Source organism: Hemicordylus capensis, chromosome 11, assembly GCF_027244095.1.
Source record: "Hemicordylus capensis ecotype Gifberg chromosome 11, rHemCap1.1.pri, whole genome shotgun sequence".
In the NCBI taxonomy this organism is placed as follows: domain Eukaryota; kingdom Metazoa; phylum Chordata; class Lepidosauria; order Squamata; family Cordylidae; genus Hemicordylus; species Hemicordylus capensis.
In genome coordinates this window covers 3,969,243-3,997,202 of record NC_069667.1, presented here as the reverse complement: position 1 = coordinate 3,997,202, position 27,960 = coordinate 3,969,243, and the positions used below count along the sequence as shown (strand labels likewise).

At 47.0% G+C, this 27,960-nt stretch overlaps 1 protein-coding gene across 6 annotated transcripts in view; it reads left to right on the top strand.

Annotated features, from left to right (window-relative positions):
* LOC128335359 (vascular endothelial growth factor receptor kdr-like) overlaps nt 1–27,960 on the top strand; it is a 207,074-nt gene that overhangs the window by 55,551 nt on the left and 123,563 nt on the right. For all 6 annotated transcript variants that reach the window (XM_053273429.1, XM_053273431.1, XM_053273432.1 and 3 more), the window contains exons 2-3: nt 16,419–16,515; nt 24,388–24,608. In XM_053273429.1, coding sequence (XP_053129404.1) covers nt 16,419–16,515; nt 24,388–24,608 — 318 coding nt within the window. The remainder of the gene's footprint in view (nt 1–16,418; nt 16,516–24,387; nt 24,609–27,960) is intronic.

Below are 27,960 nucleotides of genomic sequence, written 5' to 3'. Positions count from 1 at the left end.
AGGCTTCTAAGATTGGAAAAACTGAGGAGAGAGGTGGCCACAGCAACCGATTGAGAACTTATTGTGGCTGGGGGTGATAGGTGTTGTAGTCCAATAAGAGCTGGAGAACCTCAGCCTGCCCACTTACACCCTTTGGATCATGCCGACTGACCTGCCTTTGAAATATATCTGCCATTCTGTAAGGCATCCCACAATAGTGTGCCTGCCTTTCCTCCAAGTGTGTTCTGGTTAGGATTAGACTATCCACCTAATGACACAGTAGGGAAATGACTTGATTAGCGAGACAGAGGTTGCTGGTTCAAATCCTCCACTGGTATGCTTCCTAGACTATGGGAAACACCTGTATTGGGTAGCAGTGATATAGGAAGATGCTGAAAGGCATCATCTCATACTGTCCAGGAGATGGCAATAGTCAACCCCTCCTGTATTCTACCAAAGACAACCACAGGGCTCTGTGGGCACCAGGAGTTGACACCGACTTGACGGCACACTACCTTTATGTAGAGATGGAAGAAATTGCCCCTGCAGCTGTTCCTGAACTACAACTCCCATTATACGCAGCTACAATAAACTGTGGTTCTGGATGATGGGAGTTGTAGTTCAACAACAGGAGGGCCAGGTTTGCCCACCCCATGTGCTAGTTAACATGCAAGGAGCCTTTTTTATATGGAGCAGTGTTGTTGTTGTTTAAAAAAACCACCGCCACCACACAAGACACACATCCTTGTAGTAGGAATAGCACACTGCAAAACTCCCCCAGCTGCTTGTGCATAATTTGTAGATCTGCTCCGACGCAGTGATTTGCATGAAACTTGGCACCTTCTGCTTAGGAACACTGCTTTAGGAGAGCAGTAGAAGCGGTGAAGAGAAGGTGATTTGTTGTTTGTGCACAAAGACTGGATAAATATGTGGAGTGCTAATGCAAAGCAGATTCTGCACAGCCTCGCCACAAGCAGAATTCTTCCAGAGCCTGTCATCACACCAGTTATGTCACAGCTGCGGAGAAGTCAAACAGGAGGGAAGGTGGGGGTCGAGCGAGGGGAATGTCGCAGCTGGGCGGGGAGACGGAATTTGCCCCTGAACTTGGTTTTCCGAGCCTGACTGGGGCGTTTGGGTGCAGTTCTACTGAACTGCCCCAGGAGGAATTCAAGGAACAGCAAACGCAGAAAACAACCTGCCCATTGGGAAGTAGAGCTAAAGCAGCAAGCCAGCACCTTTTAAAGGGGCACCATCTATTCTATGCACTTAATCAGGTTTTAATCGCCATTCCTGCTTCTGAACGATTCTGGCTCACTGAGAAGAAGGGAGATTTCTCAGCCCCCTTGCCGGTTGGTCCAGCTTCCAGGGACATCTGGGGAAAGCCATGTTCTGACTGTGTCTTAAGAAACCCTGGTTGCTGTCCAGGCCTGTAGCTACAATTGAATAAGGGGGCACACATGGGCGTAGCGTTCATTGGACAAGGAGTGACAGATGTCCCCAGCCCTGGAGGGTCAGCAGACCTACAAGGGGCCCACAAGGCTTGGGGTGTGCCCTGCCGCCACTGCCTTTTCCGCGCCGGGCCCTGGGGCCCTGCAGCTGGAGCGTGTGCCGCTTTGCGCAGAAGCGCGCTGGGGCTTCCTTTCTCCCCCACGCTTCCTCCTCCCAGCAGACCGCCCTTCGCCACTGCTCTGCCCCCTGGCCGCCATGCAGAGCTGCCGGAGGAAGGGCTGCCCAGCCCCAATCCGCCACCGCCCTCGGTAGAGGACGGCAACCCCCGGTGGCCCTGCACCTGGTCCGGCTCCGTTCCGTTGAGCCGGCGCTGTTGCTGGCCACTCTCCCACACCGAAAGGCTCACTGAACGGTGAGTTCAAGTAATGGGTGTAGCATCCATTGGTGGGGTTAGGTTGCCCCACCCCCTTGTGTCTGATGTCAGATGCAGGGGGCATGGCTTAGGGCTCTGGGGCATGTTTGCAGATCACGCACACGACGGAGGCCCCCTGGCTAAACTTTGTCCCTCAGCCGCTGGGAACCTCGCTGCGCCCCGGGGGGATGAATGTCCCTGGGCCCCTGAAAGAAGGGGGCCTGCTGAAGGGGTGATAGTCTGCTCTTTACTCTCCCCCCTTGCACCTCTCTGAAGAACGCTGTATGGGGGCGGGCAGGGTCCCCATACAGCTGTGGTGCGGGTAGGGTCCCTTCTTCACATTTTGTCCCAGGGCCCACTCCAGCTTAGTGACATCCTGTTACTTACATAGGAATCTGCCTTCATGGAGGAGAGGTCTATCAACAGCTACTAGTCGGAGGGCTACAGGCCACCTCCAGCCTCAAAGGCAGGATGCCTCTGAGTACCAGTTGCAGGGGAGTGACAGCAGGAGAGAGGGCATGCCCTCAACTCCTGTCTGTGGCTTCCAGCGGCATCTGGTGGGCCACTGTGCGAAACAGGATGCTGGACTAGATGGGCTTTCTTGGGTCTGATCCAGCCAGCAGGGCTGTTCTTATGTTCTTACTCATCATACAAAGTTTCTGTCAGCAAGCAGTTCTTCAGTTCCAACACATTTAATCTGCACAGTTCAAAGAAAATGAGTTTAAATTCAGAGAAGGAACTCAGTTGTTGTGCTGATCTTTGAACGGCTTGGCTCCTTTGCTTCTGTTTTTCTAACTCTCAGAAGAATCATAACTACTGAGTTCCAAAGCTAATTGTGGGCGCATCTGGGCCATTATGGAGAGCAGGAATGTAATTTGATTTCCAGATTGTGAAGGTCCCCACTGCTGCACTGTTGCTTCTCCAAACCAAAGAGCAAGATCATAAAGCAAGCGCAGGGATTCAGCTGAAGGGGATGGTCTCTGTTGCAGCCAGACCGTTGGATCCAAGACTGCAAGCCAGACTCCTGGGCTGACCTTCTCTAAATACCATTTTTAAAATCCACCATGTAGAGAAGAACACAGACCCCGCTCTCCACCAGTATTCCGTCTAATTTTCTTTCATCTGTGCGCGGAATGAGTTTTGTTCTGAGCGGCAGTTTCAAGGTAGTGTGTGCGCATGTGCATTTGGAATGGGACCGTCTTGATTCAGCCTGAGTGGGATCTAAAATTAACTGAGCAGGCATCAAAAATTTCCAAAGTAGTTCTGTGAAACTTGGTGGTCAAATTTGGTGGTCAAGAGTGTCATGTAGGGTGGTGTGGAGCCAGTGTGGTAGTGGTTATGAGTGGGGAGAGATGTGGCTTCAAACCGCAACTTGGGCATGGAGATCTGTGATCTTGGCCCAAGAGAGAGTGGCCAGCTCAGCTTTCCTTACAGCACGGTTCTCAGACTCAGGTCCCCAGAAGTTGGTGAACTAGAACTCGGATCCTCCCCAGCCAAACAGCCAATGATGGAAGCTATAGCTGAACAAACTCTGGGGATGTACACTTTGAGAACCCCTGCCTTATAGGGTTGCCTTGAGAGTAAGGGGACTCTCTCTCTCTCTCTCTCTCACTCACTCACTCACACAGAAACTAAGAATTATCCCTTAAAGAGAAACCAGCCCCTGAAAATCCCCCCTCTTCCTGTTAGTTAGTTTGAAGGGGGGAAGGCTAGATGTTTACAAAAGCTTGCTCACTTCCTCAGCTGTGTCTGCTCTTCACAGAGTAGTCTTCCAATTCATTCTGGAATTAGCAGGGCAGGGTACCATGCCCAAGAACACCCCTTTACTCCCATTTAGCTGTGACACATTCCTATAGGACAGGGCTACACAACTTGGACTACAACTCCCATCATCCCTGACTCAGTGGGTCACTGTAGCTGAGGATGGTAGGTGTTGTAGTCCAAAAACAGCTGGAGGACCTAAGTTGTGCAGCCCTGCTACGGGGCGGCGGGGAGCAAAGAAAGTGATTGGGAACAATGTTGCCACAACCAACCTGGACCCATGCAGCAGAATCAGGGGTTACAATTTCTGACTGCATCATCATCATCATCATCATCATCATCATCATCATCATCATCATCCCAGTGGTAATTGGCGCCCTGGGTGCATTTCCAAAAGACCTTGAAGAGCACCTCAACACCATCGGGGCCACAGAAATCACCATCAGCCAATCACAAAAAGCCGCTTTCCTGGGAACAGCCTATATTCTGCGACGATATAACAACAGCAACAACATTGACCATAAAATTCAGCCATCCTAGATCGGTCCTTGGGAAGGACTCAATGTCTGGATAAAACAAACCAGTCAATAACACCCGTCTGACTGTGTAAATAAATAATAATAATTCTTGCATGTAAAAAAAGGTGAAGTTCTACTCCATTCCTCTCACCGCTGTGCAAACAGGTGTGCATCATGGGGAAGCATGGCGTTTGGAATTAAATCAACAGTACTGCTGAAGTTAAATTAAACAGCAGCACACAGTGATGCAACAGTTTAAAAAGGCAGAGAAAGGATAAGACAGTGAGCCAGGTTTCACGATCAGTGAGACCCGGTTTGTGAGACTGAGCGGGAAGAGCGGAGTGAGAGGGAGGATCGGCCTCCCACACGATTGCCGGCTCCGTGACTGAGCTGGCAGGGGGCTGAGGGGAGCAGGGGCCGATCAGCCCCCGGAAGCTCCAGCATGCCCTGCGTGAGCACACAGGGCATGCTGGAGAGACCCCTGGAGCCGGGAGGCAGCTTTTTGCCTCCCCTTCAGGGGTCTACTTGTGAGTAGCCATGGCGCAGAGCCGCACCGCAGCTACTCATGATTTTGAAAACTGGGTTTGCGGAGCACTCGCTCCGCAAACCCAGTTTTAGGGGAGGGGCACTTAGGCGGGTTAACCGCCTGGGAGCCACCGGGCTTGCCTGTGAGCCTGGTGGCTCCCACGATCAGGCACAATTGGGCTAGGCTCCCCTAGCCCGATTTTGCCTGATCATGGGAATAGCCCCACTGAAGGAAAAAAGAGTCTGTACCCAGCAGTATCTGTAATTTGGTAGTGGTGTGGGAGACCCTTATTGCCTTTATTTCAAAACATGATGAATTTCTCTCTTCAGTCAGAGCAAAGCTAGGAAAGCAGAACTTCCCTGTAATGATTCTAGAAAAGTGTTCATCCTAGGAAGCTCCCTGAGTGAGACCCCCCCCCCCCACCGCCACACAGGCACCTTTGGAGAAACAGCTGTAAATGTTGATAAAACCGTCAGCTTGAAGCTGGGTGACTATTTTAAGGTTAAAAGTCCAACAGATATGTTTTTAAAAATGAGGTGGGAACAGCTAACTAATCATTCCGCTGGCAGATACAAAGAGGTTGCTTCTCTTGTGACACGTGAACCTCGCTTTGTATCAGGATAGACTTGGGTAATAAATGGTTCTTTTCGGTGCGTGCTAACAGGTTGGAGCGGGCTTTCTGGCCTGGCCTCCGTGCAGCAATTGCTTTCGTTTGTTTGCAGCTGTACAAAACAAAACAAATGGGTCTGAGAGCAAGAGAGGAAGACGTGCCAAGTTTAATCCACATGATATGTGAGTGAACACAACATTTAGGGCTGTGGGAAGAAGGGTTTGAAGTTCATAGGTTGCCTGAGCTGATTTTTGTTCCCTAGCTTGGTGAGTTGGTCTTGAAAAGCACTGCTTCATCTGCCATCCAGAAATGTCCAAAGTAACCATGCAGGAGGTACAAAATGACCTCTTGCAGAACAGTTCTGGCGTTGAAGGAGCCCCAGTAATTAACGGGGAGTTTCCGAAGAGCATGTGAAGGCAATTGAGTGGCCATTATGAAAGGGGTTGCTGATTATGGGAGGAAGCTAGTGTGACCCCATGGTGGTGTGACAGGAAAAGGCCTGTTCCTCTGGGTCCAGCATGGGGAAGGCTGTGCAGCAGGAACTTAAGAGGGAAAAACCCTGAGGGGAGCTCTGGTATCTTATCTGCAAGCCTTGGCCTTCCTTAGCCATTGTTTGGAGAGTGATATGGTAGATGTGCTGTCCACTTGGGGCTGGGGTGGGGAAGGTTATTTATGATGTCACTTGATGAGTTCTCACTCCCAGCTCCAATATTTTTACGAACTTTCTGTTTGTACAAGGCAAACTAAATTAATGGGCGAGAAGAGCTTGGCCTGTTTCTCATAGATAGAGCCACACAAGTGGTATCCAGGGGAAGCATCCAACACATCCTCATCCTCTCTTTAGCGGCAGTCCAGACCAGCCAATCGTGTGCACATTAGAGGAACTGGATACAATGTGCCTAGACAGCCTCCTTAGCAAGCCCCACTGAAGTTCAGGGGAGCAATGGAAGAGCACCGTAGATGGTACATGGCAATGGTGTGGTAGTGGCACGGGGCCCGCATTGGACTTCCAGATCACACCGAAATATGTCAGTGTTCTTCACTGTAAGGCACGGGGACCAGTGGCAGCCCCCACCAACCCTAAGTGTGGCTCCCTGACTAATGGTTTGTTGAGTGCAGCTGAGTGCTCTGCACCATGCACCATGCAGAGATGACCAGCACTGGGGGTGTGTGTGTTCTTTTAAGGGAAACAAGGCCTCTTGAGCCCCTGTGCCATCTTGGAAGGTCTGCACAGAATGCTGGGAAGTATGGCCCTCCCAGCACTTTACCCATAGAGCACTTTAGAGAGGGCTCCGTCTCTCTTAACCCACCCACCCTCCGCGCACACTGAGGGAAGTGCAGTCCTGTGCAGAGGTCAGTACGGTGGGGAAATGGCTCTCGCACTGAAGGGTGGTTTTGGGTTTTTTTGCCAAAGTGGCCCAAGAATAGTGCATATCACTGGAATATGTCAATAGAATACTTTCTGGAGAGACTTTGTGATCACAGCACAACCTCCTCATGGTACCAGTTTGGGAAGCACTTTTATTTTATTATATTTTTATTTTATTTTATTTTATTTTATTTTATTCAACATATTTGTATGCCACCCAAAACGCGTGTCTCTGGGTGGTTTACAATAAGACAGCACTTGAACAACAACAACAACAAAACTTTTAAATCTTGGCCAGGACTGAAAAGTTCTTAGCATTAAAAAAAATCGGATTGGCAGCATGGATCAAAAACAAAAATGAATTAAACTGACAAATGGGAATATTGGATGAATCAAGAACAAACAAGCGTGAATTATGTGGAGGGAAATGACACCCCCCACCCTCCTGCTATTGAGGCCAGGCTGAGCCCGGGACTTCATCCTCTCGCCTGCTACAGCTGCTGATGGAGAGCCAGCATGGTGTAGTGGTTAGAGTGCTGGACTAGGACCGGGGAGACCCGAGTTCAAATCCCCATTCAACCATGATACTAGCTGGGTGACTCTGGGCCAGTCACTTATCTCTCAGCCTAGCCTACTTCACAGGGTTGTTGTGAGGAGAAACCTAAGTATGTGGTACACCGCTCTGAGCTCCTTGGAGGAAGAGAGGGATATAAATGCAAAATAATAATAATAATGAATAATAATAATAATGCCTCACACATTTCCCGGGCCTGCATTCTGGCCACGCTCCATCCGAAGTCACCCTCTGGGATAGGCCCCCAGACCTGGGCCTTGTGGCTCCTGGCTCAGCCCCTGATAATCTTACCCTGCCCTGATACTCCACTCTTTGTCTGTTATGGTTTTTCCACAGTCTGCATTTATCAGCCATTTCCCCTTGCAAACCTCTCACTCACAGCAGCCAAGCAATTTTTTTTTTGGTGGGGAGGCATTTGGAGTCGATAAATATCTGCCTGGCTTGTGTTGTGTTTGGCACCCGGTGGCTGTTTAAACTTGTGGTCAACCTGAGTGTTGAAGAAACTAATGTGCTGGGAATATTGCCTCTCTGCGCTGATGCTTGGCAGGTTACTGCTGAAAGGCACTCAGAAGAGACGTCTTTGTTTCATTGTTACATCAGTCTCTTCTCTTCTCTTCTCTTCTCTTCTCTCCCCAAATCTTGTGCTTGGATGCAGCGTTGGATGAATGCCGAGCCTGGTTTGCGAGGGGAATAGCTTCGGTGCAGAGGCATAGCCGTTACAATTGCCGGGCTTAAGCAAAAAATGTAGGGGATTTGTGCATCTGCTCGGATTTTGTCCCAGAGCTGTCTTGGCTGCACCAAACAATGGAAGAATTTACAGAGACTTATGCAGTGCATGAGTAGATTGTGCTCAATAACTGATGGGCTTGGGTCATTTTGGAAGGTGCTGTGAAATCAGCTTGCATGACTTCCCCAATCAACGCAAGAAACAGACTTTGAGAAGCCGCTGCAATTCAGAGAATAGATTTGTAGGGCTTAAAAATGAAGCTTAGAGCAGCTTTGGCTTCAGCTAGTTTGTAAAGGAAATATGAAATAATATACAACTGGCAAGAATGCTCATTTGCATAACAAATGCCCCCTCCTCTGCATTAGTCTCTCTCTGGAGAGGTCTGTGTGGCTCCTTCTCTTTCTCTGTTCAAGGGACACTTAAGACTCACCAGTTTCAGTGAGTTTTTTTTAATCTGTTGCCACATTTGAACTGTGTAGCTAGTTTCTTTTGAATGCTACTCCAAGCTTGGAGTAACATTCAAAAGAAACTACATAATGTCATCATACATAATGACATTATGTATGTCATTTTATTGATTTTTTGGGGTGAGTTTTAAAAATGTTGATTTTAATAAACTTTTATGGAAAATATATTTTATGGAAATATATTAACATATATTAGCTGGTTAAAAATCAGCTAACTAGTTGCACTGACACATACATAGTGAGGGAAGGATTCAGTCATGATGGAGAGGAGAGCTGGTCTTGTGGTAGCAAGCATGACTTGTCCCCTTAGCTAAGCATGGTCCGCCCTGGTTGCATATGAATGGGAGACCAGAAGTGTCAGCACTGGAAGATATTCCCCTCAGGAGATGGAGCTGCTCTGGGAAGAGCAGAAGGTTTCAAGTTCCCTCCCTGGCACCATTTTCAAGATAGGCCTGAGAGAGAGATTCCTGCCTACAACCTTGGAGAAGCCGCTGCCAGTCTGTGAAGACATTATTGAGCTAGATAGACCAAATGGTCTGACTCAATATATGGCAGTTTCCTATGTTCCTGTGAAGTAAGGGCGTTTTAACACATGATGCCTTAATAGCTTCTTGTGGTGTTGATGTGGATCTGTGACAGCTCATAATTACAGAATAGGAAGTGGGTTTGTAATTCTTTCTAGCATCTTGATTACTCTACTTGGACAGGGAGGGCTTATGAGGCAGTATTCTTGGCAGCTGCTTAACAACTTTGGAATTTCTTTACTGAATTAAGTGTCCCGTTGAATTAGTTTCATTAGCTGCTGTTTTTCTGTTTGACACAATGGGGCGGGTTGATTCGTTTCCATATGCATTTTAATTAGGATGATGTACTACACATTTCGATTGTTGAATCCATGTCTGTCCAAGATGGTCCATAGCTTGTCTTAGACTCTGAAATGGCATTTCTGGAGGCCCTGGTGAAATTTCAAAATTTGGGAGGAAAATGGCAGAGAGGGCTCCTAAAAACACCACAGAAGGGAGTAGATTAAATTAGAACAAGAGAGCTGGTCTTTAGTTAGAATATATTGGAAAAAAGACATGGGACATTTGAAGGAAGGATTCCATAGTGAAGGCAGAATGATGGGGAATGCCTTAGCCTATAACATGGGCAGTGTGAGATCTAGACATGAGTCACAGCTTTTGAAGACTTGTTGAAGATCAGTGCAGAAGTGATCTACAATCTCATCACAGTGGAGCGGAATTTGTACCAGCTCCACTCCTGATGAATTCAGTTGCCTCCACTGCTCTCCTCCCCTGGTCCCCTGAAGGCCATGCACTGTTCGTGGCCAAGCTGGTTCTTGCCAACAGAATTATTCCCTGAGTTTTTACTGCTGAGCTTTTATTACTGGCGATAATCATTCCAGCCTGGCATAATGTGTGAAATTATCTTTACATTCCCCAGAATGGTACTTGGGTGGCCATTTAGGGAGCAAAACGTATTTCGGTGCCATCCAGTGTCTTTTAAAGACCTGCTTTGTTTAAATAGGGCAGCGGGGTGGCGCAAATGGTTATAAAGTCACAGTGTACGTGGAAAGGCCCTGCCATGGAACCATTAAACTGGAAAAGAGTGTTACAAGATGTATTTGTTCCTAATGTCATCTAAAGGAAATTCCATAGAGCAAATGTGTTACATTGGTGTTTAAACTTTAAAGGCACGTGTACACTGGTTCTGGTTTAGCAGGGGTAGGCAACCTTCAGTCTCTGGTTGTTGGGGAGTTGTGGTTCAACAACTGCTGAGCACTGTAAGATATTCCCCTCAGGGGATGGAGCCACTCTGGGAAAAGCAGAAGGTTCCAAGTTCCCTCCCTGGCTTCTCCAAGATAGGGCTGAGAGAGATTCATGTCTGCAACCTTGGAGAAGCCACTGCCAATCTGTGTAGACAGTGCTGAGCTAGATGGACCAAGGGTCTGACTCAGTATATGGCAGCTTCCTAGGTTCCTGACAGCCAAGGATGACTACTCCTGTATTATAGCCACATGCCACATAGATATACCAGCATACACACATATAGGAAGGCCCAATCAGATTCCCAGCCATGTACATGGATGCATTTGTATTCATACTCTCTGTGGAAACACCAGCATAGCTGAAGTACACACACAGCAGTCATCTTTGTCATGTAACGTGTGAAGCTACCCTCAGCTTCTGGCTTCTCAGCAGTCCCTCGAGGTCATTCCCTTGATGTCTGAGGCCCTCACTCTTCAAGCAGCTATCTTCAGCTATATAAAGAAGCAGCCTGTGGTTTTTGCGGAGTGAGGAATGCATAGCCGATCCTGCTCTGTGTTACTTCAGTGGGTCGGTCTCAAAGTGGAAGTTGAAGTAACTGGATTAGTCCCAGTGATATCCAAATTAACCCCGCTTTCTGGAGAAGACTGTGTCCCTTATGGAGTGGTGTGGTCATGGGTTATGGACACTGCACCCGACACAGTGTGTAAGATGGCAGCCACAGATTTGGAGTGGCACTCTGTGCAAGTAGAACTTCCTGTGTTGCCCCCGCCCCCAGGAAGTAAGAGAAAAAGAACCAAACCCTCCTGCCATTTTTCTTCCAGGATTGACCATGGGAGAAGACCAATCCTAGGGTTGCCAACTGATAAGAACTTTAGCTGATTGATATCTGCCTTTTGAACCAATTACTGTACATTTAAATGTGCATTTTGCCCAAACACCAACACAGACACTTTTAAAAAATGATATTAAAAAATGTGTATGGGAGAAGGCTTGCAGTTTAATAAACAGTGCTACTGCTGCTTGTTAAAAAGAAAAGCCATCTAAGCCATCCCCGTTTCAGTAATACAGAAAATGGAAACATCCTTCAAAAAGTATGTGTGCCTCTTATACATATTTCCCACATCATTAAATGTTGCCCTTATACATGAAGATCATTATCCAAAGCGCCGTTTCCAAACTGAACAAGCCTCATCGGAGGAGGTTCAAAGGAAGCAAATAAGTTTGAAAAGGCAAAAGAAACATCTCAAGTTTTAACCTTCCTCATGCTGCTCCCGAAAATTAAAATTCTCTTTAAATTTTGACCAAAAAAGTGGTACCATGGCAATGGGGGAGGGGGCGTAACTGGTCCCCTCCTGCAAAGCTATTATTTGCCACACTAGAGAAAATGTGAATGTGGGCAGAGCAGTGTTCTGTCTAACAGGGATTCCCAGATATTGCTCACTACAACTCCCAGCATCCCCAGCTGCAATGGAGTGGACTTTGACTGGGCATTATGGGAATTGTAGTCAGATTCAGATTCAACATCTGGGAATTCCTGTTAGAGGGAACACTGGCACAGAGCCAAAAGTAAGCTCCAAGGTGGGGTGGGGTGGGGGGTTATGGGAGAACCACACGTGATGAAATGGTTAAACATCCCCCCCTCCTTCAACAACACAGTCCTGATCCAAACCAGCCCACACCTGCACAGCTGCTTTTTGCTGGAATTCAAAGAGATCAGACCATGGATCTGCATCGTCTGGTCTAGCTCAGCCCAGTTTAATCCAAAGCAGAACTCTGAGGCTCCATTGCTTGCATTGAGGTTGACATTTGTTCAGAGCATCCTTGAGTTTCAGATGCTCCTCTTGGACAAAACATTCAATTCCTTGGGGAGCGAAATGAGTTTTGAAAAGTCTAGCAGAGGTGCTTTTTTTTCATCAAGGCAGGTCTGCTCATCTCTTGTTCTGTACCTGCCCCCTGTGGCTTAACATCCCCTTGTGTCTTCTGCTGCTTGCCTTCCTTTCTTCCTGAACATCAAAAGGATGTGTAGGCCTTTACAAGGATGTCACGATGACATTAGCTGTCTCTCTGCTCCATAGATGCTCACCTTCAACAATCAGGCTCACACCAATCACTGCTATGTGCGTCTTCCTTTCAGCCCGGTTCTGTCTGTCTGTGTAGCTATCCCTGCACCGGGCTGCATAATGGGGAACTGTCAAGATTTTCAACAAAAGCATCCAGGATTCAAAGTAACAATCTTCTGCCTGCATTACAAACAATGCCCTTAACTGTTCTTGCTGAGAGAATTTGAAATACACATACAGGCAGACAATGCACCATCTTCCCTTTATTTATTTTCTGCGAGTCATCCATGCTCTCTTCATTTCATGAGCCTGCAGGGTTTTCAACGTTGTGAAGGGATGTTAAGAGAGCATGCACTCCTTATAAAATGTTGGCAAGCCCAAGAATTCAGTTGCCTCCTATCCAGTACCTTGATCTGGTCCATCCACACCTGCTGCTGCTGCTACTCAACAAGAATCCAGGTTAGTGTAGGGTAGGGCTGCATAGCTTCGGTCCTCCAGCAGCAGCCCTGGAGTAGAGGAATTGTGTGCATGTATTTGCATGTGTGAACCAAGACTTGATGATGTATTTGCATGTGTGAATTACAACTATAAGAACAGCCCTGCTGGATCAGGCCCAAGAAGGCCCATCTTGTCCAGCATCCTGTTTCCCACAGTGGTCCACCAGATGCCTCTGAGAAGCCCACAGGCAAGAGGGGAGGGCTTTCTCTCTCTCCCACTGTTGCTCCCCTGCAACTGGGATTCAGAGGCCTCTTGCCTCTGAGGCTGGAGGTGGTCTGTTTGGAAAGTGTTGTGTGTTCAGCTGACAGTGGCTGAGATGAATGTTCTTTGGCCCAGTCCACACATGCTTACCTGACCAGCAAGTTCTTTATAAAGAGAGTTATAATGCAAAGGGATGGCCGTGTTTTGATTCTTCTTCCTGCAGAACAATAAACAACACCCGAGGCTTTTAAACTCTCTGGAGAAATAAATCGGATTAATAATGGGAACATAATGAATGCGCAAGCAAGACAGCATGCGCTGCCTATTTAGAGCAGCCAACCCACAGTCCAAAGTGGTATCTGTGTGTGGTAAATTCTGTCGCCTGCTCTTGCGCTATGCTGCAGGACAAGGAGAGGCAGCTTCTGAAGTCAGCGCTGGGTATCAATTTTTCCTCAGCATTAAGAAGCCAAAGCAAACTTTTGGAGACAATGATAGAAATATTATAGCGGAGGGCGGAAGAACTGTTCCTTTTGCCTCTTGTGCAATCACTTTGGAGGAGAACTTGGTGCGGCTCTGAATAAGCCGGGTTTCCCAGCCAAGGGTGTGCCCAAAGCCCTGCACTACAGAGCAAATGCCAACCTACTTAGCTTAGCAGATGAATGGCAGTGCCTCCATATACGTCACAACTTGTGCTCTTTTCAACTTCTGAGGATTTCCTCTGGATGCTGCTGAGTGATGCTTGAGCAAGCATCCTTTCCCAGCAGGGTATTTTTATAATGGCACCAGCCTAGTGGAATTCCTTCCTCATGGAGGCCCACCAAACGATGATGCTGCATGTCTTTAGGGAGCAGGTGAAAACCTTGCTTTTTCAAAAAGTGTTTGAGTATCTTGCTAGTGCCAGGTGATGGTATATTCTGGGCTTTGGTTCAGCAGCTCCCCAGCTGAAAAGCAAAGCTGGTCTTGGGGTAAGGTAAAGGTAAAGTGTGCCGTCAAGTTGATTTCGACTCCTGGTGCCCACAGAGCCCTGTGGTTTTCTTTGGTAGAATATAGGAGGGGTTGACCATTGCCTCCTCCTGTGCAGTATGATGCCTTTCAGCATCTATATTGCTGCTGCCCAATATAGCACCAGCAGGGATTTGAACCGGCAACCTTCTGCTTGTTAGTCAAGCACTTCCCTGCTGCATAGCAAGCATGAATTGTCCTCTTTGCTAAGCAGGGTCTGCTTTTGATTTGCATTTGCATGGGAGACTCCCTGTAAGTGCTGCAAGATATTCCCCTTAGGGGATGGGTTCGTAGCTCAGAGGTAGAGCTGCATGCAAAAGGTCCCAGGTTCAGTCCCTGGCAGGATCTCCAGGTAGGGCTGAGAAAGACCCCTGAGCCTGAAACCCTGGTAGGTGGCTGCCAGTCAGTGTAGACAATACTGAGCTAGATGGAACAAGGTTCTGATTCGGTAGAAGGCAGAATTTTATGTTCCTGTCCTTGCTTGCATTCTTCATGTGGTTTTGTAATGTCTCTCTTGTTAGCTGCTTTCTATAACTCTATAATGAAAAGCAGGATATAAATTTATCAAGGTTAGCCCAACAGGAGCGGAGTGCAGGAAGGGAAGGAGTTGTGGTATGCAAGGGCAAGGCAATGGATTGGAATCAGGAATAGGAATATCAATAGTTTAATGAAACAGCTGTTACGCACAGAGAGTCAAGTGCAGACTGCTTTTCAGTGCTCTCGCTGCCCCGGAATACAGGTAACTAAAGCTCCATTCAAAAGCTGGCGAGGATCACGGAACGGATTAACCAAAAACATCACAGAGAGGCACCAGAAGAGTTAAGCAACAAAAAGACCCGTTTTGAGAGAAGCAAAATAAATTTTTTAAAAAAGATGAGTGGTGCACTCCACAAACAATGATCCCCCTTTCTATCCGCCTTCAACTCTCTGGAGAAAACTTATCATCCATTCTCAGCCTGAACTGACTGAGGATACAAACATTTCAGGGTCAGCCAAACCTTTTGGAAATGCATTTGAACTTTACTAGGAACACAACCTGGAACTTTATTGTTATAAGAGGTTTATGAGCCACTTTTAAGGTTTAAAATGTTACTCACCGTGCTAATTGACTCCCCTGGCTGCACAGCAGACCTTTCCTGCTTGACTCTCGGCACACAACAGTCATCCAGTCGAATGTTATCGGCTTGCCTACTTCGTGTCTCCCAAAGGCACAGGTCCATCTGGTGCACAAATGAAAGAAACTTCTCCAGCACTTTTCTCCACTACAGATTTCAATTGTGAATATTCACCAAATATCTGTACTGATAGTCTTCAAACTGGGATCCATCTTTTAACCCCAACCTAATACATACAACCTAACACATGTAAAGCACCATGGACCATTTGTGTGTAGGGTATAGAAATGAGATGGATGGATAGGTGGATGGATGGATAGATAGATGGATCGATGGATCGAGAGATGGATAGTACCCCACCCCGGGCACTGACCAGACTTAAACCTGCTTTGTTTCAGGAAAGTGACTCTATCATCTGTTTTCAGACCATGCCCTAGAACAGGGGTGAGCAAACCTGGCCCTCCAGCTGCTGTTGAACTACAACTCCCATCATCCCCAGCCACAAGAATTCCCTGCCCCAGGACCTTGTTTTCTTTTTAAAATGTTTTGAAGAAAGGAACGAAGAAGGTTGTGCCCTTTGTGTGACACATCTTTGATTGAACCATCATGACTCCGGCCCTTTAAAACTTTAAGCGTTCTCTGATTTATTGTTAAACCCGAATGCAACAAGGCTGTGATAGCTGATTTGAAATGGTGTTTTGTATATTTGGTTTACTTTTTCTGACTTTTTTTTTTGGACAGTTAAAACAATCAAGAGAAACCAAAGGGGGATGTCAGATCTCCTTCTCCTACTGCCCCCCCACAAAGACTGGACACCAGGGGGAAACTTCAGATCCGAAATAGCATGCAAAAATTCAAATCACCAGATTAGAAATTTCGCATTTCCAATTAGTGGAACAGAATGGAATGAGAATGCAATGATTTCGTTAACTTGGCTTAAATGACAGAGGGATGTGAAGGAAATGGGGAAAGAGCTTTCTTGTTTATAGTCAGGGGCAGTGTCCCCTGTAACAGGGATCCCCAGATGTTGACTACAACTCCCATAATCCCCAGCCAAAGGGCAGCTATTGGGGATGATGGAATTTGTAGTCAACAACATCTGGGAATCTCTGTCAGAGGGAACAATGGTCATGGGATAAATCCAGTGAGCCCCAGGTTATATCCTCTTGTTCATTTTGTCCTCCTATCCAGCTTTGACTTTGTAGCCTTCTCCCTAACCCTTCCTTTGTAGGAGCTGGATGGATGAAAGTGGAAAGCGTTTGCTTCTAAGCTGTTAACATTCAAGCATCTCTCAGTGGCTCCAGTGTCTTGAAGGAAAAGAGATTTGCACTGTAGAGACTTCACACATTAAGACATCTTCTTGTGTTTTGTTTTCACTCAGGTCTTGCAAAGGGAGAAAGATTGATGAAACCAGAGTTGAGCTTTGCCAGGGAACATGTTACAGTTGATGCTGGGGACCGTTTCACCATAACTTGCAGGTAAGTGATGGCTTGGGAATAATCCCGGACAGGGCTTGGACTGGGATTCATGAAGGTGCACTTCATTAAGTGCCAGGGCTATGAGACATAACAGAGCATTGCTTACAAAGGAACATAGGAAGCTGCCTTATACTGAGTCAGACCTTTGGTCCATCTAGCTCAGTATTGTCCACACAGACTGGCAGCAGCTTCTCCTGGGCCACCTCCAGGCTCGGGGGCGGGGTGCCTCTGAGTACCAGTTGCGGGGGAGTAAGGGCAGGAGAGAGGGCATGGCCTCAACTCCTGTCTGAGGCTTCCAGCGGCATCTGGTGGGCCACTGTGCGAAACAGGATGCTGGACTAGATGGGCCTTGGGCCTGATCCAGCCGGGCTGTTCTTATGTTCTTATGTTCCAAGGTTGCAGGCAGGAGTCTCTCTCAGCCCGATCTTGGAGATGTTGTCAGGGAGGGAACTGGAAACCTTCTGCCTACAAGTGGGCAGGTGCTCTTCCCAGAGCAGCCCCATCCCCTAAGGGAAAGATCATACCATGTGCTCACATGTCTCCCTTTCACATGCAAACCAGTGTGGACCCTGCTTAGCAAAGGGGACAATTCATGCTTGCTACCACAAGACCAGCTCTCCTCCCATAAGGGGCTATTGGGGCTGGGCACGATGGGACTTGTAGTCTTGCAACCTCTAGGGACTCAAGTTTGAGAAGCCTTGGCTTAAATTTTTTCCTAAATTTCCTAAAGAGCTTCCTAAATGTTTAGGTTTTAATTTCTGGTTTTTTAAAAAATTGGTAAATTGTTTATAGTTTTTGTATATGTTTTTAACTTGTTTTATGCTATTGTTAACCACCCAGAGACGAAAGTTTGGGGCGATGTACAAATCAGATAGATAGATAGATAGATAGATAGATAGATAAAGGTATTTGAAGTGCCAGCAAGTAGCTCTGCACACACCACTCGCATTTTGGTTTGGCTTCTACCATAGCCTTCCAGACGATGACTACTACTAATAGTTATAGGCCACTCTTCAACCAAAGTTCTCAAAGCAGTTTACACAGAAAAAATGAACCATACATTAAAAGATGGTCCCTTGTCCCCAAAGGGCTCACAGTCTAAAAACAAACATACCAGCAGCAGCCACTGGAGGGATGCTGTGCTGGGGTTGGAGAGGGCCAGTTGCTCTTTCCTGCTAAACAGCAGAGAATCACCACTTTGCATGGTGCCTCTTTGCTCAGGGACGAACTGGGCCAAGAAGCACCTTCCCAGTGATTGGCTTCTGTTTAGCAGAGAAAGAGCCACTGTCCCTATTCAGCAGAGCACAGCATCCCTCCCAGCGGCAGTGGCTGCTAGTGCCTCGATTCTGTTAATTTTTTGGAGTGCCAGCTCCTTGGGGCAGAGAACCATCTTCTCATCCCTTCTGCTATGAAAACGGCCTCGGGAACTTTTTTGGCGGGGAAGCGGAGCGGACAGCTGCGCCATGAATAATGAATGAGCGGCCCCCTCCGGCCAGGGTCGGCCTCGTTAAGCACCTGCTTCTGGCTGGGCCAAGGGGCCCCTTTTCAAAATGGCGGCTCTCTTCCATTTCGCTGGGGCAGAACATTGCCTCTGTTTGGCCCAGGACCGCTTCCTTGCCAGTGGCTGTGGCTGGCGGGGTCTCCCTTGTGTGTCTAGACTGTGAGTCGCTTTGGGACAGGTAAGTGCCTTCTCATTCTTCCTGCTGAGAGCTATAGGCCACCTCCAGCCTCAGAATCAGGACACCTCTGAATACCAGTAACAGCAAGAGAGAGAAAGAGAATGCCCTCAACACAGGCTTCCAGCGGCATCTGGTGGGTCACTGTGTGAAGCAGGATGCTGGACTAGATGGACCTTGAGCCTGATCCAGAAGGGCTGTTCTTAGGTTCTTATGCTATGTAAAAGTAGTACTGCTTTGCTGAAAAGTCGTGCTTAAATATTTTTAATAATGTCTGAAGACCCATCACCTCCTGTATGAGCTTGCCCAGCCACTAAGATAATCAGGAGAAGCTCCCTGACACATCCTCCTCTTATCCTGAGATGCAGTTCGCAGGAACACGTGGGAGCTTTATCAGTTATGGCACTCACTCTGTGGAACTCCCACACTCATGAGTTCCATTTGACCTCCTCTCTGGTGGCTTTTTACTGCCTCTTTCCAACACTTTTGTTCGGGCAAGATTTGGACTGCATATTAGCTAACGTTTGGCTGAGACTAACCCTTTTGGTTGTAATTTTATCTTTTGCTCTTTTGTTGGCTTTTTAAACTATTTTTTAAAAATGTGGTTTTATGTTTCTGTTGATGTTAGCAGCCTTGAGTGCAGCTTTGGACTAGAACAAGAGGACATAAATATCCCTAATAAATACATTTTTAAAATATTTGTATCCTACTTCTCTAAAACTTGAGCTGGCTTGCAACAGATATTCCCCTGAGGGGATGGAGCCACTCTGGGAAGAGCAGAAGGTTCCCCGTTCCCTCCCTGGCGGCATCTCCAAGACAGGGCTGAGAGAGACTCCTGCCTGCCACCTTAGAGAAGCTGCTGCCAGTCTGTGAAGACAATACTGAACTAGATGGACCAAGGGTCTTACTTGGTATAAGGCAGCTCCCTCTGTTCCATGCTCTTATCACACAAGAAGGGCTAGTTGGATAAAATATTCTCTGACTATTGTAGTATTACTGAACTGATGACAACTATTACTATGGACCGCAATGGCTTGGCTCCAGGGTACGTAAGAGAGTGCCTTCTTTGTCATGAACCCTGTCACCTTTTAAGATCATTTGGAGAGGTCCAGTTACAGTTGCTGTCGACTCATTTGGTGGTGACCCGGGGCCAAGCCTTCTCTGTGGCTGCCCCGGGGCTCTGGAATACCCTCTCTGCCAACATAAGAGCATCTCCATCTCTGCTTGCTTTTAGGAAGACCCTGAAGACACACCTGTTTTCTCAGGCTTCTAACTGAAATTAATTTTAAACTGTTTAATTTGTTTTTCTCTTATGAGGTTGCTTTTATTTATCTTGTGAAATTCTAACTGCTTTTGATCTGTTTTATATTTGTCGGGTTTTAATTCTGTATGCCGCCTAGAGATGCACATATCAGGCAGTATTGAAATGTGATCAATAAATAAATATTTATATACCGCTTTTCAACCAAATGTTTTCAAAGTGGTTTACACTGGAAAAGAACGATGAGAAGATGGTCCCCAGTCCCCAAAGGGCTCACAATCTAAAAAAGAAGCATAAGGGAGACCCCAGCAACCACCGCTGGAGAGATACTGGGCTGGGGATGGAGAAGGCCAGTTGCTCCCCCATCCACCCCCCACCCTGTCACTAGATATAAAGGCCCAGTTAGCAGGGACTAGGGTTGCCATGTCCCCCGGAATTTAGGGTAGCTCCTGGATTTTTGCTCTTCCACCCGGCTGCTAAATTCCACCCAGATTTACACGGATTTCAAATGTGCTGCCCGGATTGCCCGGATTTTACTCTGGATCCGATCACATAGGAGGGCAGAGAAGGTGGGGAAAGTATACAGATCTGTCAAATAAATAAATAAAATGCAGATTAGTTGTAAGCCATCCAGAGATGCAAGTTTTGGGCGGTATAGAAATATTTTGAATGAATGAATGAATAAATAAATAGTTGCCACATAATTTGCATAATATGCAAATGAGGTCACCCGGATTTGGGAAGGTTGGATATGGCAACCCTAGCAGGGACAGTCCCACTGTTGGTCATTACTCCTGGGATGGTTTTTTCCCCATCCCATTAAAGCCTTGCATATAATAAGATCATCTGTGGCCAGTTTTGTTGCTGTCTAGAACTTTGCTTGTATGGGGAGAAAGATCTGAAAAATCTCAATGCCGCTTTTTTTTAAAAAAAGCAGTCTGACTTGATTGGCAAGTGACCCGAGCAGCTGGAACCCTGGCACTCTATGGCATGAGGAAGTAAGACTCAGTTTGCCAGCTATGAGTGTCTCTGCAGTCTTTTTCTCCCCCTCAAGACAGGCAAAAACCAGTGCGGAGCTCTCAGCTTCACCCAGCGATGAGTAATGGTGGCTAGTTCAGAGTGCAGTAGCTGGATGATTATCAGCAAAATCACACGTAGGAAGAAAATTGCATTGTGGCAGGGCGGCGGGCGGACACACACAAGCAGAGAAGAAAATGTTCTTATTGAAAGTGCCAACTATTTTGTGCCCTCTCTCGCACAAAGAATCTTTTGCTGAGCAAAGCTAACCCACTGGAAATTTGGCACACCCTTGGGGAGAGAATGTTTAATCTATAGGCAAGATCCGGTTATTGTTAACAACACTTGTTCCATTGATGAGATGGAAGTCTTTATTCTGTGTGTTTGCGAGTGTTTGTATTATTTGTGTTTGTTCTTTTGTGTTGTGAAAATTGAATAAAAAGTATAAAAGGAAATTTGGCACACCCCTGAGTTCATCTCATCTCCTAAGCCTTACTGCCTGCTTGGGGTTTCTGAGTCCAGGAATTTAGGGATGAATTAGATGCGTATGAGCAGTGATCTGCTTTCCTGGGCGCTTTCCAGACTAGCTGCTCAACAGCAGCAAAATGCCTCTTTTCGGGCAAGTCGCATTCAGAATGTAAACAGCAGGGGGTGCAGTCTCACAGCAACTAACAACCTGGGAAAACAGCAACTTTTTCAAATGGGATATACGGCGTCCTTGCTCTATATCGCAACGGTTAAATTCACAACAAGGGATTGGAAATGTGAACATGTCCACGTAGGGACAGCGGTGTCACGACACAGGAAGTGTGGAAGCACACTTCCGAGATTCGTCCTGTTGTAGGGTCTACTCTGGAAAGCGCCCTAGTGTCTTTTTCTGTGCCAAAAAGCAGGTGTGTGTGTGTGTGTGTGTGTGTGTGTGTGTGTGTGTGTGTGGTGATGATGTCCCAGGATCCCCTTTGTGGACAGTGGACAGTGGACATTTCCCGTTCCCCTTTATGCTATTAATCTCTCTTGTTGTTGTTGTTGTTGGTGGTGGTCTTGTTGGCCTTCTAAAAGCACTTGTGATCGAGTAACCCTCAAAATCACATGCGCATCTATTTCTTCCTTGACCTTATCTGTCAAAGCATTAAGAGGCAGGCTCCCTGGCCCACCCTGTTTGCCACAAACATTTGGTTTGGGAGACTGTGGTTGTAAGGAAGCTCCTCTTGTCCATTGCTGACCACAGGGGGGCGCTCTGGGCAGGGCACCCCTATATTTCCAGCATTTGCCCCCATGGTCCACTGTAGCACGTTGGTGGGGGCGGACAGACCTCCTTAATGGTGGACTATTTTGTCTCCACTCCTGAGCAGCTGCCACTCTTGAAGGGGGTCTGAGCCCCAGGCCACTTCTCCATGAAGATGCTGGGAAAAGGCCCAGATCTATTTTCAGGCATGGAACACTTGTCTGGGATACCACACTCCAAGACTTTGAGCTCATTAATTAAAACCTGCTTAGGGGCTTATGCAAAGACTTCAGGTCTACCTCTTTTGCATCCAAAACTGTTTAAAGCTTAAAGCTTCAAAGGCTCGGTACTTGTCTCTCAGATAGAGGGTTCCTCCTATCCACTCTACACTTCTCTTCAGTCCCCTTCTATTATTCATGTTTCCAAGAGGAAATGATCACATGTTCTTCATATCTCTTCCCCTCTGCCTTCTCCCCAACCCTGGCCAAAGCTGCTGTTAGCCACAGAGGGGAAGAAATTGCTGGCATCCAGTCCCTTCAATTTGACCATCTTCTCTCCTCCTCTCTACCTTGAACAGATAGAAACAAATAGATTTCAATTTAACTTGGAAGAAATCTATAGTGTGCGCTTTCTGCTAGCATCTCTGTACGTGTTTGAAGCAACATTTTCATCTACTCGAAGCAGGCATTATTTGTTCTTCTGAAATGGAATATAATCATACCTTTCCTCCCAAATCGATATTGTGTTGCTTTACCACCTTGCTTGAGAGCCATCATATATGTCATAACAGAATGGTGGAACAATGTAGCCTTCACCACCCAGAAGTCCTGAAAACTTCAATGTGTCTCCCAGAGCAACTTTAGCATTCACAAGTAAACAGTACCTTTATTTAAAGGAAATGGAACCACACAATATGGTGTGTGACAAGGTGTCTGTTCCAGGAAATAGAGAGAGTGCTTATTAGCTACTTTTCTACTCTGGTGATTGTACCACCGTCTACCACTTTGAGTATTTTTAGACAACTGCACAACAAAATCAATCACCTACTGCAATGTATGCATAGTCTGCAAAGGTTCTAAAAACAAGTTACAATTGGATATGTTTTTATTGCATTAGCTGTTAACCCTTACAAAACCTCCAAGAAATAGTCTTAAAACACAAGCAAAGCAAAAGCAATTGCTTTAAAAACATACCAATATCTAGAATGCTGGAGAAGTAACTTGCCTATGGAGCAAGAGGTTGCTGGTTCGAACCCCAGGCTATGGGAAACTCCTATATCGGGTTAGGGTTATAGGAAGATGCTGAAAGGCATCATCTCACACTGCATGGAAGGAGGCAATGGTCAACCTCTCCTGTATTCTACAACCACAGGACTCTATGGTCGCCAGGAGTCGACAGTGACTCGACGGCACACTTAACCTTTATCTAGGATGCAGGTCTCTTACATTTAAGAAGTTTTGCCTTGACAAAAACTAATAAAGAGGTGGCAGCCCTTTTTGTTAGAAGGGCAGTTCACACAATTGATAGATGTCCTACCCAAATTCAGGAGCTGTGCCCGTTCCCATTTGCCAAACGTGTGTGAGTAAAGAAGAAAGGGGGAGTGATCATGCACTAAGTGTCCGCTGGGTTGGAGGGCTCCGTCCTGTTGGCACTTAGCAGCCGATCATTCTCCCTTCCACCTTGTTTTCAGGACAAAAAGCTCTCCTGCCCAGCTGTCACATGGCATACTATCACTCCTCCCTCCACCTTGTTTTTTTACTCACACGCAGTTGGTAAATGATGGAGTACACCGCTTCTGAACTTGGCTGTCTGTGCATGGTGTGGAGAAAGTGGGCAGAGAGAAATGTTTCTCCCACACACATACCCTCTCAACGCCAGAAACAGGGGTCATCCCCCTGGAACTGACTGCTATGTAAGACCGACAGAAAGAAGTACTTTTTCACACCATGCATAATTAATTGATGGAATTCTCGGCTATGGGATGCGGTGATGGCCACCAGCCTAGATGGATTTAAAAGGGACTTAGACAAGTTAATGCAGGAAAGGTCTATCGATGGCTACCACTCTGGTGGCTATAGACTACCTCCAGCCTCAGAGGCAAGATGGCACTAAATACCAGTTGCAGGGGAGCAACATCAGGAGAGAGGGCATGTCCTCACCTCTTGCCTGTGGGCTTCCTAGAGGCATCTGGTTGGCCACTGTGGGAAACAGGATGCTGGACTAGATAGGCCCTGGGCCTGATCCAGCAGGGCTGTCCTTATGTTCTCCTTCCCAAGTACCTATCAGGTGAATATCCCTAAAGGTTATGAGGGCTGTGCAGTCATGTCAGCCCAACAGATATGTCAGGCCAACGTGCTCTCCGTGGGGCATTGTAGGAGGGTGTTCTGCCACAACAGCAAGAAGTCTCCATCAGTCAGAACTGTCGGAAGGCCCCTGCTGTCCTGGCGGGTAGAACTTGGTGGCCATCCAGTCATCATTTTGTATGATCTCTGCTTCTTACTTGCCCCACCCATACACACACTAGGAGGACGGCTGAAAGATAATTTAAATGCCTCCCCATTAGCTATGCCAGAAAGGATGCTCTGTGTGGTGTGTAGTGTGTGATGGTGGTGGTGGTGCTTTATTTTGGTCAAAGACCAGATACAATAATAAAGTTTTCATTAGTGGGTTTGTTTGTTTGTTTGTTTTGACAGAGGCTCATCTGGCTTGACATGGCATTGGGGAAATGGCCAGCACAAAGATGGCAGCCGGTGGCAGGTAGATGAACACAAGTGCTCAGACAGGCCTCGGCAGACCTGCAGCAAGCTGATGGTTGCCCGGACAGTCATTGAAGACACAGGCTATTTCACGTGTCTTTACAGCCACCTCCCTTCGAATGAAGAACTCAAGGCCAAGATATACGTGTTTGTCAAAGGTAAGACACTTTTGTTTTCTTCTGAAACGATTAGCACCGCTGTGTGAAGCACGGGCAAGAGCCAAGGACAGGTGGGTGCCCAGCAGGCCAAGGGAGGCAGCTGTACCACGAGAAGGCAGGTGTGGATTTAGTCCTGTGCAGGTTTTTGAAGTGGCTCAACTCTCCTGTGGTGCTGAGTCTCACAGACTGATCCCTGCAGTTCCGCTTGAAGTTATTAGCACTTTGTTGAAGGATTCACTGAGAAGAGGAGCTATTAAAAGCAGGGGAGGGGGCCTTCAGGGCAACACACGACTCCACGGGCTTCACTGACAAGCACCCGACCCCTCAGTTCAGGCAACTGGAAGGCTGAAGAAGAGGGGTTCAAGGCAGGGGGCGCCAGTGTGGCTGGAAGTGGCAGTAGGACCCAATTTGGTTTGAGGAGGAGCATGGAGGACTCCAAAATGAGGGCCATTGCAGGCAGCAGCAGTGCAAACGGGGGACAGATGATTGACAGGAAACTCTAGCCCCTGAACATGAGCCGGAGCCTGCACAGCCCCCTTGGAGAGGGCAGAGAAGCGTCATGCTTGAGAGGCTTCTTCTTCAGGATTCTAGGAAGGTCGCTGGACTTGAGTGGTAGCTTTGTAACGCGATGCCAGCTGGACTAGCTATAGAGGTTCCTTCCCAACCCTGGGTCCCCAGATGTCGGATTGCAACTCCCATCACCCCCTGCCACACTAGCATGGCCATCATGGCAGGGGATGATGGGCACTGTAGTCCATCATAAACCGAGGACCCAAGCTTGGGAGGTTTGTTTTGGCAAAGCAACAATACCACTTGGCATTTCTATATGCTGCTTGAATGTTCCAGAGGCTTCTTGGGAATCCTTGCAACAGCTCTGTGAGGTAGGTCAGAAGAATTTGTCAACTGCAGGAGCTGCGGGAAACAGTGATCCACAGCTAACGGCACCTGCTTGGCTTGGGTGAGAGTTTAACAGGGGTGGGATTTCTGGCTGGCAAACATGTGCTGTTAGCTCCTGCACTCCTTCCCTTCTTCCAAAATCTCCATCACCCATTGCTTTCTGCTATTTTTCCCTCCAAGGGCCTCTATTACTTTGTTACATGGATGCCCATTTTAATAATATGATTACCACTTTGGGCCTCTAAGCTAAGGCAAGACACCAGCTCTCGAATAATTTGCATTATTATTTGGTAGACCCTTGCTACAGCTTGGTTTGTTAAAACTCCACCCAGGGGCTTTAGTTACTTGTTTGCTTTTTCCCTCTTCTGCTTTCCTGCCAGTGAAGGTAGGAATTCCTTCTCTGTGATATGGTTCTCATGCTGTCTTGATCTGCCTGGATTGCAGGCCTAAGCGATTTCCTTTTCCCATTACATTACTGCTTGGATTGCCTGCATCTTGACCTGCCAGAGGAAGCAGGACATTGAGGATTCAGTTCCTTGACCACATGTGGGGAACTATAGTGAATCACAGACCTCTTTGACCTGAGCCACTTTCACTGTGGTTACCTCCACATGGGCTTTGAAACCCATGTGGGACTGCACAAAAGCTCTCCTTTAAAAGAAAAGAAAGCAAGCACAGTCCAGTGTTTGGAAAACCTTCCCCATATTGGGAGGAAACCAAGCACTGATTATATCTAGAAAAGCTTCAGTCTGGGCTTTAACTCTTTTAGCCACTCAGTGTAGGCTGTGAAATCAATCTTGCATTTCAGTGAGCCCCATATGTTACAACAGTCTCCCAATTTTAAAAAAGTTAAGATTTGCATAGCAAGGATGTTTGCATACCATCAGTCCCAAGTACAGAAAAAGGCAGTGAAAATCAGATCTCTTTGCAAAATATGACCTATTTGCTAATATTTATCATTTATGTATTCATCATATTTTATACTGCCTGATATGTACATCTCTAGGCAGTGTACAAAATTTAAAATAATATTTAAAAGTCAACACAGATTAAAATACTTGAGACACAATAAAAAACAATAGTATAAAACAGTTATTAAAACAATTAAAATTACTAAAATGAATTCTAATTAAAAACTTGCGAGAACCGGAGAGTCTTGAGGGTCTTCCTGAAAACAGACAGAGAAGGAGATGCTCTTATCTCAGCAGGGAGCATATTCCAAAGTCCCAGGGCAGCCACAGAGAAAGCATGATCCTGGGTCGCCCCCAAAGAAGCTGGTGGCATACATAACTGGACCTCTCCAGAAGATCGTAACAAGCAGCAGGGTTCATGGCAAAGGAGACGCTCTCTTAAATCGCCTGGACCCAAGCCATTAAGGGCTTTATAGGTAATAACCAGCACTTTGTATTTTACCCAGAAACATATCAGCAGCCAGTGCACTTCTTTCAAAACCGGTGTTATGTGGTCACTTTGTATTGTCCCAGAGACCAATCTGGCTGCCACATTCTGTACCAATTGTAGTTTCTGGACTATGTACAAAGACAACCCCATGTAGAGTGCATTACAGTAGTCAAGCCTGGAGGTTACCAGGATATGTACCACCGTTTTAAGGTCATTTAGCTCCAGAAATGGATGTAGCTGACGTATCAGCCGAAGCTGATAAAAAAAAGCTCCTGGCCACCGCCTAACCTGAGAACCAGGGAGAGCTTTGGGTCCAGGAGCACTCCCAAGCTTCGTACCTGATCTCGGGTCACAACCCCCCATAGTCAGTACCTCCATCTTATTTGGATTCAACTTCCATTTGTTAGACCCTCGGTTTGGTGAGTGTAACTTAATTCCAACCAAGAGTTCATTCCCAGGTTTGGGGAAGAATCAGAAACACAGTTGGATCCAGGATCCACAGTTCTGATCATTTGGACATCACGCATGAGGGGTGGGGAGGTGAGCTTGCCTCAGGTTCCCCGTGACACCCAAAGGTGCCCTTAGAGTTCACGTGTGGTCATTTTGTGCCTTCCAGTGGTGTTTAAGTTCAGTGTTGACACACCAAGAGCGAAGCCTTCGATTCCATAATGCGTTTCTGGATCGGTGTTTGCTGGGAGGAGATGGGGCATAACTGTTGCTGTTATTTATGGGCCACAGGCAGGTGAGGTGAGAGACCTTTTAAGGAAATTGTATGAGAGCACAAGGCCATTCCTGCTGAGGAAGAAGAAAGAATGGTTGTTTTTCCCCCATTATTCCTTGCTCGGTGCTGAAATCCCAGAGCATTCTTTAAACGGAAGCCTTGCTTCTCCGCTCCTGTTTCCTGACCTTGCCTTTGTTTCTTCAACCTCACTCATAAAGTGTTTGCATCTTGGCATGTGGCAGGGTGCCCTCAGTTGAATGGGGACCTCGAGACCACTCAGGTGGCCCAGCTGAAGAATCCTCCGCAGCAACCTTGTTGGGAAACCATATCCTG